General features: G+C 43.2%; 1 protein-coding gene across 1 annotated transcript; it reads right to left on the minus strand.

The window, feature by feature from the left end:
* Positions 1 to 2,523: 2,523 nt before the first annotated feature.
* On the minus strand, positions 2,524 to 5,707 carry LOC147429192 (G-type lectin S-receptor-like serine/threonine-protein kinase SD2-5). The gene has a single exon (XM_086495354.1). The coding sequence runs from the start codon at positions 5,586 to 5,588 to the stop codon at positions 3,036 to 3,038; it is 2,553 nt and encodes an 850-aa protein (XP_086351480.1). The 5' UTR covers positions 5,589 to 5,707; the 3' UTR covers positions 2,524 to 3,035.
* Positions 5,708 to 16,609: the final 10,902 nt, after the last annotated feature.

The raw sequence follows: 16,609 nt of genomic DNA on the forward strand, positions 1-16,609 counted from the left end.
TAGAGTAACGTGTCCTTTTTATAGAGTCTTAATTTAGTAACCACTTCTAAAAATATTTAAATCCTTCATTGAACATAAAGGTACGAGACCAAAACAATTGAGAATTTGGAGAGTCATGCTCATTGCGACAAAGCCATTGGTCCATATGAGGGTTGAAGTTGGTTTTAGAAGATGAGCATATGTAAACCAGGAGTCGATAGTCAATGGGTCGGATGTCGTGTACTAGTGTACTATGTATATAAAGATCCTTGAAGTCTTGCATTTTTCACCATCATAGATTTGAGTTGATATACATTGTCACAATATAAGAGCTATAGTCATTATTGGGTAAAAATAACTTTTGTATATTGAATTGGATGCATAAGGGGACTACAAACCTTGACTGGGTACAAGTAGTCCTCAACTGTGTGATTATATTGAAGATTTCTTTGCGTTTTTTCATGCATTGGTTTATATAGAGAGTGCATTATGTATTATGAAAGATTGTTAGTAGATGACATGCCCAGTCATAGATATTATTACTTTCGTGTGTGTTTTGCAAATATTTGACATCATTTCAATGTAGAAGTTAATTATTCTTTGTAGCATTTGAAATTATATGTGTCTTATTGTTTGCAAATCAAAGAGGATGTATAAATAATCATCATAATAATAATTGCATCGAGAAATTCATAGCATTGTTGTATTTATAATGCCATGCAGAGAGTGCATTGCAATGTGTATGCTTGCTCACAACATATGTAATCGATATGTGGATTGACTAGAGTGCATTGCAAATATCATATTGTGCAGATTTGATTACTTTCTTAGTGATTGTCTGCGCAGGGAGAGGAAATGGCAAGCAACATTCTCTCTCTCTCTCTCTCTCTCTCTCTCCACACACACACGCACACACACATGAGAAGAGAACCTTTAATTTTGTAGAAGCAAACCCAAGAGCCCTCAAAGATCTATAGACGAGTCTTAAACTACAGAGTACAGAGAGAAAGAGAATCCCAAAACACCTAGGTTAACTGCAAATCACCTCTACTTGGTTCCTCTAAATGTCAAGTTAAGAGCTGAGAAGATTTGTATAAATTGGACCAATTCAATGCAAAAACCTTCACATCTACACAATTTATCTCTAAAATTTCCCACAAGAAGGTCTTTCAAGTTTTCAGAAGAATGTTTTAATGTCCATTCTGTGCTCAGCCTCCTAATTAACGTCCTAGGACTTACAAGTCAGGGGAGGACGGAGGGAGGGAGCCCGGGGAGGGCTAGTGTGTTGAGCGCGTGTGTACATGTGTGTGCTTACACCCCTCCCCACACGCACTAATGTACACATGCAAATACACCTTTCCTTCCTGTATGCGTGGGTGCACACGCATGTAGACATCGAGATACACCCTCCCTCTCTTGACACGTGCGTTCACACATATGCGGGTCTGTGGCTTGACCTCACAACAGCCTAGGATACACAAGTTGTTGTGCATCAATAGATATGTGAGTGGTATTCGAGAAACACTTCACATATTGCAACAAGACTTGCCTCATCACTATCTGACAAGAGGTCCCTCATCCAGGCGCAGTGCGAGTTCGATCCACACTGTCAGATCACCAAGTAGGCTAGGCCTCTTACTAATTGACACCTCCTTTTGGGAGGTGGGATCAATGGCTCATGATCACCGGTTGATAGTGACCGTTGGATTACCTAGGGAATGCAAAAGATTCCCACTTTGGATTCCACGCTTGAACTCGCTACCCTCTCCCCCACGAAATCGGCTCTAACCACTAGGCTATCCCGCATTCATTGAAAGGTGAGTGTGTGGTAAGTTCATAGATCATGGCGACGTGGACAAGTTTACACTTAGTTCCCACCTACTTCACACCGAGTTCACACCAAATTTGGTATGGTGTACAAACCGTCCCCAATTCACACCAAGCTCACACTATTTTCACGTCGAGTTCACACCAAATCCGGTATGGTGCACATACCTCCCGAGTTCACTCTTAGTTCACACCTAGTTCAAACGATAATCGGACAACCGAGATTGCACCCGCCTCGCGACGCCTAATGTGGGCCATTGATCCCACCTACCTAGGGAGGTGTCAAAAAGTGACAAGGCTAGACTAGAGTAAACTAGAGTAGTGTACTCTTGCCATGCCAACATGGACATGCGACGTGCGATAGCTGGTGGAAGGCTTTCACATGATCCCAAGATCACCTTTGTGGAAAATGAGGACGGTGAACTAGGGGTAAAGTAGGGGCGTCATTTTTTCCTCCTTTGGACAATGGGACATGATCTGGGGCGGTTGATCCCGGATGGGACACGGGTACCCAGATGGGAACCCGTGTGAGCAAGGGGATCAACCCATGTGAGATACTATCAAGCAAAGACTTGCACCCATCTATAGACCGTAAAGGTGGACGTGACATTGAACAGAGGACTTCAAAGTATGCACCTATATAGGAGCTCAACATACCTTCATCCAGTATCACAAGCATTAAAATACAACAACATGCTTCATTTCTTGCCCCGTGGATCAAAAAGGAAAATCCTCAATTAAAACTTGTATATCAATTTACATGCTGATTACCCCTTCTTTATTGAAGTGTATCCAATTATGCTTACTATCCAATAGCACAAAAGCTGAGCTTGGCTATCTTGAGTCTCTTTGTTAAATAAGCAAAGATACGGTACAACATTGGTGCTGTAAACCCATTTCCAGTATCAAGTTGAGCGTAAGTAAAAGCTTTCCGCATGTTACTGGTTTGGAAAAATTCCAATAGTTACGCCATCCCCTAGCTTCTCATATACACATTGCCTCATAATCACGCTAACATCGTTAATAGGACTGCAGTTCTTCCCAGACTCTGACAGAGTCTCTTGGCAAATTATTGCATCAAATATGGTAAACCTCAAGAGTACCAAAACCTAGTTAATTTCCAGAACAGACTTATCTGAAATTTAGGTCCTCCAATCACAATTACAGGGTTGATGAATCAGTTGCAGATCACCGTATTTACCTGCTGGGTGATTCAAACAAGAAGGTCATCAGTAAACAGAAGAGGCGACCGCAGGTGAGGTTGATGTGGATGTAAAGGTTGAACTAGAGAAGAATCGTGAGGCCCGGCGAAGAAAGGGCATTGTGACCTCACTGTTGGCAAACCTATGCATTTCAAAGGCCTTGGCCGAGAACTGCGAAGAGACAGAAGCTTCACCAGTAGGGGACGGCATTAGTGGTGGTGGTGGTAGGGGCACATCCACAAGACCCTCCAGCATCTGCACCACACGGCTCATGGCAGGCCGCACGGTGGGATCCTCTTGCAAGCACCAAACTGCCACCATCAAGGCTCGTTTTGCTGAGGGATCCTTTTCCTCTACTATGACCTCATCCAATATTTCCTCTGCCCTGCCCTCGCCTCCCGATCTCAGATTATAGAGTGCCCATTCTGGCATATATCCCCATCTTGACTCCGGCGTACCCTCAAAATTCCGCCGCCCCGATAGCAGCTCCAATAATGTAACTCCATAGCTGTATACATCTGCCTTTTCTGTTATACGACCCGCCATTCTTAGCCACTCTGGTGCCATATATCCTCTTGTGCCCCGCACAATCGTCTCCACAACATCTTGTTGCCGACTCATAAGCTTTGCCAACCCAAAATCCGACAGCTTTGCAACTCCATCATCATCCACAAGAATGTTCTCAGGCTTTATGTCACAATGTACAATGCAGTCAGGACTACCCTCATGAAGGTAAGCTAAGCCCCTTGCAACACCTATAGCAATGGCAAGCCTCTCTGCCCAAGAGAGTTTCAGATTCTCTGAGCCCTCTTTAGGAAACAGGAGCGCATCTAGAGACCCTCTGCCCAAGTGCTCATAGACGAGAAGCCTGTGGTGCCTCTCCAAGCAAAACCCCCTGAGCCTCACCAAATTCAGATGCCGAACCGTCCCAATGGTGGCCACCTCCGCATGAAACTCTTTCTTGCCCTGGCTAATGCCTTCCAGTTGTTTTACAGCGATTTTGGTCCCATCAGCAAGGATTCCTTCATAGACCGACCCGAATGACCCACCTCCCATCCTGCGTGTAAAGTTCTCTGTTGCATTCTTGAGTTCCCTGTAGGAATACCTAGGTGGTAGCCCCGGTAACGCTTCCAGCAAAAATTCTTCCTCTTCTGCATGAGCCACTTTCACTTTGTGCCTTACAAACCACCACAAAGCTATGCAGAATACAATCACAACAACAGGGACGCATACACCCAGTATGATAGCAAGCGGTGACCGAGGTTTCCCTTGCACCCTCACATAAGCATCATACATATAATTGTTGGTGTAATTGCCAAATACTGAAGCTGACAAAGTACGCATTTGACTAGTGACGAGACAATTGCCCCTTGCCTTTAAATCAGGTGCTGCCCCATAGAAGAACCCCAAACAAGAGCAGTTCCTGGTACATAAATCTTTGCATTCATCTAGAGATAAGCCACTAACTGTATCTGAGGAAATTTCTGTCGCAAAGTAGGAAGCTGCCGTAATTTTCACAAAATCGTTACTGTGCTTGCTGTTGCAAACAAGGCCTCTTGGCGGCACACATCCGTTGAGAGTTGCGAGAAGTTTGAACGTGGGTGGGCATGCGCAACCTTGCCCCGGGATACAGAGCCCATATGACCCACAATCGTCTGGAAGAGCACAAGCCTCTTCAATCACCTGCATTTGAGAAACCCACCGTGAGCTAGAATTGTCATATTGAAACAGCCTCATGTTCCCATCTAAGTCAAGCAGAAACCTCTGCAATATGGAGGGGCCCTCGCCACCACTGCTGCTGCTACTCCCTCTGCTTCCCAATATGTTACCACCTGTGTCAAATATGGATATGCTAGCATTAGCAATTTCTGCATAAGCAACCTCTGTGTTGTTGCTTGATGGCCTTAGCTCCCAGTAAGGTTCAGAACTCTCATAATTGACGTAGGCGACAAGCCTGTGAGCTTCCATAGCCAAGACACTCCTCCCCACAGAGGGAAACCCATTCCTTGCAGAATTCAACAAGCTTTTCCCCACGCGCAGCTTCTGAGTGGAGAGTAGGGTATCTGTGGGGTAATCAAAGGATTGCCAAACAACATCATTTGTGGAGTCGAGCAAGACAAGGTTGCCATTATCTCTGAGTTCCATGGATCGAACAAGTGCTGTAGTGGTGGAGGTGCGCCAGATAATCAAATCGGAGCCATCCTGGCCACCGATAGAGATGACAAGATCGCCATCAGCTTGAAGGCGGAGAGAGGTGGAGAAGCCGCCAAGGTTATCGTACTGGCCGGGGTTGTTGTCTCTGTAGGTGTACCAGACAAGGGTAGAGCTTACCAAGTGGACGATCCCGAGGCTATGGGCGTTTGATTGGCCGGGCAGGTTTCCGAATTTAAGCTGGAAGGTAGCATTTGGGGAGACGAGGATGTCGATGAGGGATGTCTGCAGCTCGTAATCGGAGCTTGCTATTGTGAAGGTGGTGTTGAGCTGGGCACTGGATGTAAGGTTGGAAGCAGCATCGCCCACCACGGCATAAGCTATTATCGCACTCAAAACTGCGACTCTCTGCTTCCAGAGATTGCCCATTTCTGCACGGAGACTGGCAATCACCAAGCTTAATTATAGTCGAGGGAAATCGATGGAAATTTCATCATCGGCGTGTTCCTCAGATAGAGGATAGGAGAAAAGAAGAGAGGAGAAATTTCAACGTCGTACAATTAGAGTGCAGACCGTTTCAAAGAATGTTGGCTACCTCCAAATTAAGGCGCGTTCAGACTGCAGCCGAGCCCAGGACATGTTTTAGCTTTTCCAATGAAAACAAGAGAGTTTTTGGCGCATATATGGCAGCCAGTAGGCTTTGGGGCTCGTGGCTAAAGTCCTTATCTTGCGTGCATGGGGTTTAAGAGCTCTCCGCTATCAGTGCCGAAGAGGTAGATAGCGTCTTGTATATCGGGGGGTAAGAAGCTGCCCGTTTTGTGGTAGGATTGTAAACCAAGCTCTCTTTTTTTCTCCAACGGCATTTTGCCACACAAGACTAGCGCTCGAACTTTGTGAGCTTGGGGGGGCCGTCAAAACCGAGCCTTATCCAGTGTTTCTCAGCAAACCTAATTATGGGCACAAGTGTGTGTGTGTGTGTGTGTGTGTGTGTGTGTGTGTGTGTGTGTGTGTGTGTGTGAGAGAGCTAGCACGATACACGTACGATGGGTCTTACTCACTCTTACCAAAGGTTTCAAGTGTGTGTGTGTGTGTGTGTGTGTGTGTGTGTGTGTGTGTCTGTGCACGCGCGCGTGCATTGTCGTGCCGTGACACGTACATAGTGTGAAATAAAAACATTCACCTCACTCTTGACACTTCTTGATGTATGCAAATAAAAGCAATCATGTACATATTGTGATATATGTTGAAGCGTCTACTGCGGTCATTATCATGTACATACCTATCCGGGGAGTCGTGGCCCTGGATGTGGCGCATTTGCGTGCTTTTCCACTTGATAAGATGATTAATTTGGTTTTACAATGTATATATTCCAAGTGTTTCATGGTGGCACACTCATCTCGCCTATAAAGACTGATGCAGACAAAAAACTACCAAAAATAGTAGCTAACAAGCGCCGTTGCAGAATTGCATGGAAAGTGATCCAAAATGGTATATTGATGGAAAATTATGCTTATCTATGCTTTTTATGCTTATGCGAGTGATCCCACAAATTTAGGGATTTTTTCTGACTCCGTTTCGGATTTATCGCATCAAAAATGACATCTTTGGGTCAAAAATGAGGTGAAAATGGCCTAGTTTTGGTCCAAAATGGACAAATGGCTTAAAAATTGACACATCAGCTGAAAATGCCGTGGGTAAGAGAGAGAGAGGGCTGCTTTTTACAGAAAAAACCTGCAATTTTTCTCTACTGTTCAATAGCTTCCATGGTTGCCCAATCTATGTGTGCTGCAGTCCCGCCTCTTCACAATCTTGTATCTGAGCTTGTGAGGGAATGAATTAGGGTTTCCCCTTATCAAAATGGTGTTTGGGCTTCACTTTAGAAGCTCATAAATCTCCGCAAAATCCAAAAATTGTCTTCGTGAAGGTGGAAGCTCAAGCATTCCTTTCAACTGTTTGATGTTACAACTATGTAATTGGGGGCGAGGCCACATGATACCATGAAAGAGGTTTGGGTTTTGCTTGAGAATTGTGCTTGTATGAGAGTTGAGGTTTCATGGCTGAAACTTTAGTGTTTTTAAATGGTCTTGTAAAGTAAAATTGAATGTGATTTGGTGATCCTCTCATCATAATCTTGACTACAAAAACAAGCAGACTCCAAGCACGATAGGAAAGAGGTTTTGTGACTTTGCTGTCACGAACGCTCTTAGATTTGTTGTCACCCTTAGAAAGACGGTTGGTGATTCTCTGCAAACGCTTTTTCACAAAGTGTTTGTGACTCTCATCACGAACTCTCACAGCTAGAGGTTTTGCACCTTCCCAACTAGAACACACACTTTCCAACATTTCTGGTGAACCCGATGTGAAGCAGCTGGGACGGGGTTCAAATACTTGTTTTGAAAGGTTTAATTTCAAATAATTAAATCTATGGATCAATAAGAGCAACAAGGCATGTGTTTTGATCAAGGCACAATGCAAATGTTTCAAGCATTCGCCATGTTTATGCAACAACAACAGGCTGTAGAAAGAAGGGAGGTGTTAGCAACCAAAGCCCTCCAAGCTATTGTGAACAAAATGGACCAATTTGAAGGGAAAGATGTCACAAAGTTTCTTCGTGGTTATGTAAAGGAGATGGAGCTACAACGGGTTCCAGAGGTAAACATGATTCGTAGTTTTGATCTTGTTGTGGTCCCCGAGATTGGAGACCATATAAGGGGAATGAGGGAGGAGCATGGAGAAGGTTGGGAGCAATTCAAATTAGCCCTAAAGGAGGAATACTTCATGGAGGACTCTGAAAGGGTTACAAAAAGGACCTTCTTGGAATGGGTTGCAAAGCCAAAACAAGGACTTTCCATCACCGAAATGTAGAGAGAGTTTGAGCGACGCTATGCTCAACTATCAGGAACAGAGCGGGCTACTTTGGATAGTGAAAAGACCAAATTGTTCCTTCAAGCTGCAGGTCATGAGCTCTAAGAAAGGCTAGAGCTACTCCTTGAAGACAAGAATACAGAACAGGGTCTAAAGGCTGAGTGGAAAGAGGTTGAAGACGCAGTCTCGTTGCTTGCTAAGAGGCAACGTCGTAGGGACAAGATGGTGGTGAATGGTACTACCTCTCTTTCTAGCACGTCAGAGATTCCACCAAATCCTACTATTGTGAGTCCAAAAGGTGATTCTATCCTTGATGAGATTGTTAAGGGTATGCGAGAAATGAAGTTAAAGCTAACAAGGCTTGAAGAGAAACGACAACCTGCCTGCAGGACAAAAATCCCAAAGAAAAGAAGGATTTGTGAACATATGTATATGGCGTGATGGCACGGACCATGGCAGAAGGGATTGTGACAGCTTTAGTGATGCCTTAAAAAGAGATCTTGTGTTTTTTTAAGGATGGCAAGATCCATCTGCGGGAGACAGGTATCCCATTAGGAGCGAACTTTGGAAAAGGAGGTTTGCGGAAGTTAGTGGAGGATATGGCAACTAGTCATGCTATTTCTGTAGTGGAGGCTGCTACCTATGGGGCAAAGATAGAGCTAATTCCAAAGAGAGTGTTAAAGTATACTCCAGATGATTTTGAGGAGGTTGATAGCTTGTGGCCATATGCAGTAGCCTCAGCCGAAAAAGGGAAGGTAACTAAACAGGTATTACATGAAGTTGGTGATTGCATACGCCATACAACAGGTTGGGATGACCCTCTGGATTATTTATCAGTGCATGGAAGCAATTGTGGAAGAGAAGCGCAGACATGAGAATGGAGATGCAGGTCCTTCTACTTCAAAGAGGGTTACAAGAGCTGATGGAAGAAAGGATCCAGGACCTTCTTACGAGGCTCCACCACATGTGCCTCCTCCTCCTGAGATTCCTATGGAGGAGCCATCTACCGAGAAGAAGAAAGAGCAAGGAAAAGCTAAAGCAAAAGGCCCTGCATACAAACTACAATCTGACATTGAACCTGCCACAAACATAAAGCAGGTATTGGAGGAAAGCATTTTGAATAGCAAAGTTGAGCTTCCTTGGGTGAGGTTCTTGGCATTGCTAAACGCAAGTTTCATGAAGAAATTATAGATATCATAAAAATAAAGAGGAAAACTCTCACTGAGTCTATTCCTCCACAGTCTGAGGGTGAAGGGGAGTCACTTAAGGCATTGGAATACATGTCCAAGAGAGTGATTTTGATGAAAATGTGGTAGGATGCTACCAGTCTTCTCGAAGAGATGCACATGCTCGATTGCAAATGATGATGAGGATGATGAAGCCAACTATATGCAAATTGAGGATGAAAGTGAGAATATGACATTTGACCATGAGTTTTAATGCTCTACAATGGTTGTTGTGGCACATACCGGAGGATGTGCAGTTCAGAGGGGGTGGATGTCGTGTCGTGGCACGTACATAGTGTGAAATAAAAACATTCACCTCACTCTTGAAACTTCTCGATGTATGCAAATAAAAGCAATCATGTACATATTGTGATATATGTTGAAGCAGCTGGGGCTGGGTCCAAATACTTGTTTTGAAAGGTTTAATTACAAATAATTAAAGCTATGGATCAATAAGAGCAACAAGGCATGCGTTTTGATCAAGGCACAATGCAAATGTTTCAAGCATTCGCCATGTTTATGCAACAACAACAGGCTGTAGAAAGAAGGGAGGTGTCAGCAACCAAAGCCCTTCAAGCTATTGTGAACAAAATGGACCATTTTGAAGGGAAAGATGTCACAAAGTTTCTTCGTGGTTATGTAAAGGAGATGGAGCTACAACGGGTTCCAGAGGTAAACATGATTCGTAGTTTTGATCTTGTTGTGGTCCCCGATATTGGAGACCATATAAGGGGAATCAGGGAGGAGCATGGAGAAGGTTGGGAGCAATTCAAATTAGCCCTAAAGGAGGAATACTTCATGGAGGACTCTGAAAGGGTTACAAAAAGGACCTTCTTGGAATGGGTTGCAAAGACAAAACAAGGACTTTCCATCACCGAAATGTTGGGAGAGTTTTAGCGACGCTATGCTCAACTATCAGGAACAGAGCGGGCTACTTTGCATAATAAAAGACCGAATTGTTCCTTCAAGCTGCAGATCATGAGCTCCAAGAAAAGCTAGAGCTACTCCTTGAAGACAAGAATACAGAACAGGGTCTAAAGGCTGAGTGGAAAGAGGTTGAAGACGCAGTCTCGTTGCTTGCTAAGAGGCAACGTCGTAGGGACAAGATGGTGGTGAATGGTACTACCTCTCTTCCTAGCACGTTAGAGATTCCACCAAATCCTACTATTGTGAGTCCAAAAGGTAATAATTCTATGCTTGATGAGTTTGTTAAGGGTATGCGAGAAATGAAGTTAAAGCTAACAAGGCTTGAAGAGAAAGGACAACCTTCCTGAGGACAAAAATCCCAAAGCAAAGAAGGATTTGTGCACATATGCATATGGCGTGATGGCACGGACCATGGCAGAAGGGATTGTGATAGCTTTAGTGATGCCTTAAAAAGAGATCTTGTCATAATAATCAATATCTAATTCTCCTAAAAGATTTTCTCATATTAAACTGATTATTTAATGTGGGGAAGTGCCAGGGGAGAAAAAGCTAGAATATTGGTTAAGCTAGCAGATCGGCCACAGTAGGGATCCAAAGGAGGGAAAATAGGGATCCAAAAGGGGGGCCATCTATAAAAGAGCCATGTGCAACAATGGGCTAAAAAGACCCTAAGGTTCAGCCCATTAAGACTTCCAAAATGCTAAGGTTCCAAAATTCAAAGGTTATGCCCAAAGGTCAACCCTAGGGGAATTGGATGCTTTGTGTGTGTAAAAAAAAGTCTTTGCATATCCCTACATGGGAGGGGGCGAGCCTTTCTTCTAGGGGATGAGAGAGAAATCCACACACACACACACACACACACACACACACACACACAACCTCCCTTTACACAAAGGGAATGAGGGACACATGTCAGCTCCCTAGGCCAGATGCCCACAAGGTGTACCCAATTCCTATTGGATGGCCTTACAGGTGGACCAATGAGAATTAGGCTAGAGTAAATCTAGTTTAATTAATTTAAAAACACTTAATAAAAACAAACAATGAAAATTAAGTCTCCTGGATAATTATTTGACAGCGCGTGAATGGGTCCAATAGGAATTGAGTAGCCCAATGGGCTACTTAGTTCCTATTGGTCATAATGGGGAAAGGTCCAATGGGGATTTAATTAATTTTAATTGATTAAGCTCTCACAAAATGGGAAAGGGCGACACATGTCAGAAGGCTATCACTTATGCTGCTTAATAACCATTAGCTTGACTTGGGGAGGTCCAATAGGGAGCCTGCAAGAGTAAATAGCAAGAGGGCTCGCCCAAGAGAGAGAGGGGGCTGATTTTTGCAAGGCATTATCACACACACACTCACACACAGTTTTGTATGAAGAAAAAGAAGACTATCTCTTCCCAAGCTTTAATGGAGAGCTCATCACCTACTCCAAGCTGGTGAGATAGAAGCCTACATCAACACACTCTTCGCGTGTGGATGCAAATCCAACCAAGAGCCAAGCTTCAATGCATGCTCATCTCCTCTACCAAGCTAATTACTAAGCTAAGCTATGCTAATATGAGTGATTATGTGAGGAGATGTACATCTTTCTCGTAAGATACTCCTTCTTCCTCTCAATCTACTCTCATACCCTGCTAGCTCTCACCATCTTCGAAGGTGTGTGAGGTCTTGGGTCTGAGAACGGGGATAATTAAAGTTGTGTTTGCTAAGTGTTTTTCTTAGTGCATGAATCTTTCATCTTCATTGCACTAGCTAGCCTTGAAGGAACACAAAGAACTGTATTATACAATGTCTCTCTTGATGGGAGAAACCATAATACAAAGCCTTTTGGAGGGGGGACCGGCTCCATGCAAATCCAGTCCTCAACTGTTGTCAATAGCTTAATTTCTCTCTCTTTTGAAGTATTGTTGATGCTATCTAACTAGGTGTTATGCTTTTTGTTGCTCTCTCCACACAAGCACTCTTGTAATTGTCATTAGGAATCTATTCTAATGAAATTCCCACTATGTTCATGCTAATTTCCGCTACACACAAGTTATTAGGCCATTAAATGTTACAGATCTTGTGTTTTTTTAAGGATGGCAAGATCCATCTGCGGGAGACAGGTATGCCATTAGGAACTAACTTTGGAAAAGGAGGTTTGCGGAAGTTAGTGGAGGATATGGAAACTAGTCATGCTATTTCTGTAGTGGAGGCTGCTACCTATGGGGCAAAGATAGAGCTAATTCCAAAGAGAGTGTTAAAGTATACTCCAGATGATTTTGAGAAGGTTGATAGCTTGTGGCCATATGCAGTAGCCTCAGCCGAAAAATGGAATGTAACTAAATAGGTATTACATGAAGCTAGTGATTGCATACGCCATACAACAGATTGGGATGACCCTCTGGACTCTTTCTCAGTGCATGCCTATCTTGCAAAATGCTATAACAATGAAGCAATTGTGGAAGAGAAGCGCAGACATGAGAATGGAGATGCACGTCCTTCTACTTCAAAGAGGGTCACAAGAGCTGGTGGAAGAAAGGATCCAGGACCTTCTTATGATGCTCCACCACATGTGCCTCCTCCTCCTAAGATTCCTATGGAGGAGGCATCAACCGGGAAGAAGAAAGAGACAGGAAAAGCTAAAGCAAAAGGCCCTGCATACAAACTACAATCTGACATTGAAGCTGCCACAAACTGAAATCAGGTATTGGAGGAAAGCATTTTGAATAGCAAAGTTGAGTTTACCTTGGGTGAGGTTCTTGGCATTGCTAAATGCGAGTTTCATGAGGAAATTATAGATATCATAAAAAGAAAGAGGAAAACTCTCACTGAGTCTATTCCTCCATAGTCTGAGGGTGAAGGGGAGTCACTTAAGGCATTGGAATACATGTCCAAGAGAGTGATTGTGATGAAAATGTGGTAGGATGCTACCAGTCTTCTCGAAGAGATGCACATGCTCGATATGCAAATGATGAAGCCAACTATATGCAAATTGAGGAAGAAAGTGAGAATATGACGTTTGACCATGAGTTTTAATGCTCTACAAATGTTGTTGTGGCACACTATACCGGAGGATGTGCAGGTTCAAAGGGGGTGGATGTCGTGCCGTGGCACGTACATAGTGTGAAATAAAAACATTCACCTCACTCTTGAAACTTCTCGATGTATGCAAATAAAAGCAATCATGTACATATTGTGATATAGGTTGAAGCGTTTACTACGGTCATTATCATGTACATACCTATCCGGGAGTCGTGACCCCAGATGTGGGGCATTTGCGTGTTTTCCACTTGATAAAATTCTTAATTTGGTTTTACTATGTATATATTTCAAGTGTTTCATGGTGGCAAACGCATGTCGCCTATAAAGACTGATGCGAGCAAAAAACTGAGAAAAAATAGCAGCTAACAGATGCCGTTGTAGAATTGCATGGAAAGTGACCCAAAATGGTATAATGATGGAAAATTATGCTTATCTATGCTTTTTATGCTTATGCGAGTGATCCCACAAATTTAGGGATTTTTTTCTGACTCCGTTTGGGATTTTTCGCATCAAAAATGGCATTTTTGGATCAAAAATGGCATTTTTGGATCAAAAATGAGCTGAAAATGGCCTAGTTTTGGTCCAAAATGGAAAAATGGCCTATAAATCGATAGATCAGCTGAAACTTCCGTGGGTAAGAGAGAGAGGGGGCTGATTTTTACAGAAGAAACCTGCAATTTTTCTCTACTGTTGAATAGCTTCCATCGTTGCCCAATCTATGTGTGCTGCAGTACCACCTCTTCACAATCTTGTATCTGAGCTTGTGAGAGAGTGAATTAGGGATTCCCCTTATCAAAATGGTGTTTGGGCTTCACTTTAGAAGCTCATAAATCTCTGCAAAATCCAAAAATTATTGTCGTGAAGGTGGCAGGTCGAGCATTCCTTTCAACTGTTTATGTTACGACTATGTAATTGGGGGCGAGGCTACATGATACCATGAAAGAGGTATGGGTTTTGATTGAGAATTGTTCTTTTATGAGCATTGAGGTTTCATGGATGGAACTTTAGTGTTTTTTAAATGGTCTGGTAAAGTAATATTGAATGTGATTTGGTGATCCTCTCATCATAATCTCGACTACAAAAACAAGCAGACTCCAAGCACGATAGGAAAGAGGGTTTGTGACTTTGCTCACGAACGCTCTTAGATTTTTTGTCACCCTTAGAGGGTTGGTGATTATCTGCAAACGGTTTTTCACAAAGTGTTTGTGACTCTCTTTATGAACTCTCACAGCCAGAGGTTTTGCACCTTCCCAGCTAGACCGCACACTTTCCAACATTTCTGGTGAACCCGATCGGAAGTACCTGGGGTGGGGTTCAAATAATTGTTTTGAAAGGTTTAATTACAAATAGTTAAAGCTATGGATCAATAAGATCAACAAGGCATGCATTTTGATCAAGGCACAATGCAAATGTTTCAAGCATTCACCATGTTTATGCAACAACAACAGGCTGTAGAAAGAAGGGAGGTGTCAGCAACCAAAGCCCTTCAAGCTATTGTGAACAAAATGGACCAATTTGAAGGGAAATATGTCACAAAGTTTCTTCGTGGTTATGTAAAGGAGATGGAGCTACAACGGGATCCAGAGGTGGACATGATTCGTAGTTTTGAGTTTGTTGTGGTCCCGGAGATTAGGGACCATGTAAGGGGAATCAGGGAGGAGCATGGAGAAGGTTGGGAGCAATTAAAATTATCCCTAAAAGAAGAATACTTCGTGGAGGACTCTGAAAGGGTTACAAAAAGGACCTCCTTGGAATGGGTTGCAAAGCCAAAACAAGGACTTTCCATCACCGAGCTGTTGAGAGAGTTTGAGCGATTCTATGCTCAACTGTCAGGAATAGAGCAGGCTACTTTGCATAATCAACAGACCGAATTGTTTCTTCAAGCTGTAGGTAATGAGCTCCAAGAAAATCTAGAGCTACTCCTTGAAGACAAGAATACAGAACAGGTTCTAAAGGCCGAGTGGAAAGAGGTTGAAGACGTAGTCTCATTGCTTGCTAAGAGGCAACGTCGTAGGGACAAGATGGTGGTGAATGGTACTACCTCTCTTCCTAGCACGTTAGAGATTCCACCAAATCCTACTATTGTGAGTCCAAAAGGTAATAATTCTATGCTTGATGAGTTTGTTAAGGGTATGCGAGAAATGAAGTTAAAGCTAACAAGGCTTGAAGAGAAAGGACAACCTTCCTGAGGACAAAAATCCCAAAGCAAAGAAGGATTTGTGCACATATGCATATGGCGTGATGGCACGGACCATGGCAGAAGGGATTGTGATAGCTTTAGTGATGCCTTAAAAAGAGATCTTGTCATAATAATCAATATCTAATTCTCCTAAAAGATTTTCTCATATTAAACTGATTATTTAATGTGGGGAAGTGCCAGGGGAGAAAAAGCTAGAATATTGGTTAAGCTAGCAGATCGGCCACAGTAGGGATCCAAAGGAGGGAAAATAGGGATCCAAAAGGGGGGCCATCTATAAAAGAGCCATGTGCAACAATGGGCTAAAAAGACCCTAAGGTTCAGCCCATTAAGACTTCCAAAATGCTAAGGTTCCAAAATTCAAAGGTTATGCCCAAAGGTCAACCCTAGGGGAATTGGATGCTTTGTGTGTGTAAAAAAAAGTCTTTGCATATCCCTACATGGGAGGGGGCGAGCCTTTCTTCTAGGGGATGAGAGAGAAATCCACACACACACACACACACACACACACACACACACAACCTCCCTTTACACAAAGGGAATGAGGGACACATGTCAGCTCCCTAGGCCAGATGCCCACAAGGTGTACCCAATTCCTATTGGATGGCCTTACAGGTGGACCAATGAGAATTAGGCTAGAGTAAATCTAGTTTAATTAATTTAAAAACACTTAATAAAAACAAACAATGAAAATTAAGTCTCCTGGATAATTATTTGACAGCGCGTGAATGGGTCCAATAGGAATTGAGTAGCCCAATGGGCTACTTAGTTCCTATTGGTCATAATGGGGAAAGGTCCAATGGGGATTTAATTAATTTTAATTGATTAAGCTCTCACAAAATGGGAAAGGGCGACACATGTCAGAAGGCTATCACTTATGCTGCTTAATAACCATTAGCTTGACTTGGGGAGGTCCAATAGGGAGCCTGCAAGAGTAAATAGCAAGAGGGCTCGCCCAAGAGAGAGAGGGGGCTGATTTTTGCAAGGCATTATCACACACACACTCACACACAGTTTTGTATGAAGAAAAAGAAGACTATCTCTTCCCAAGCTTTAATGGAGAGCTCATCACCTACTCCAAGCTGGTGAGATAGAAGCCTACATCAACACACTCTTCGCGTGTGGATGCAAATCCAACCAAGAGCCAAGCTTCAATGCATGCTCATCTCCTCTACCAAGCTAATTACTAAGCTAAGCTATGCTAA

This window comes from Adiantum capillus-veneris, chromosome 22 (genome assembly GCF_014529385.1).
Source record: "Adiantum capillus-veneris isolate H3 chromosome 22, ASM1452938v2, whole genome shotgun sequence".
Taxonomy (NCBI): Eukaryota; Viridiplantae; Streptophyta; class Polypodiopsida; order Polypodiales; family Pteridaceae; genus Adiantum; species Adiantum capillus-veneris.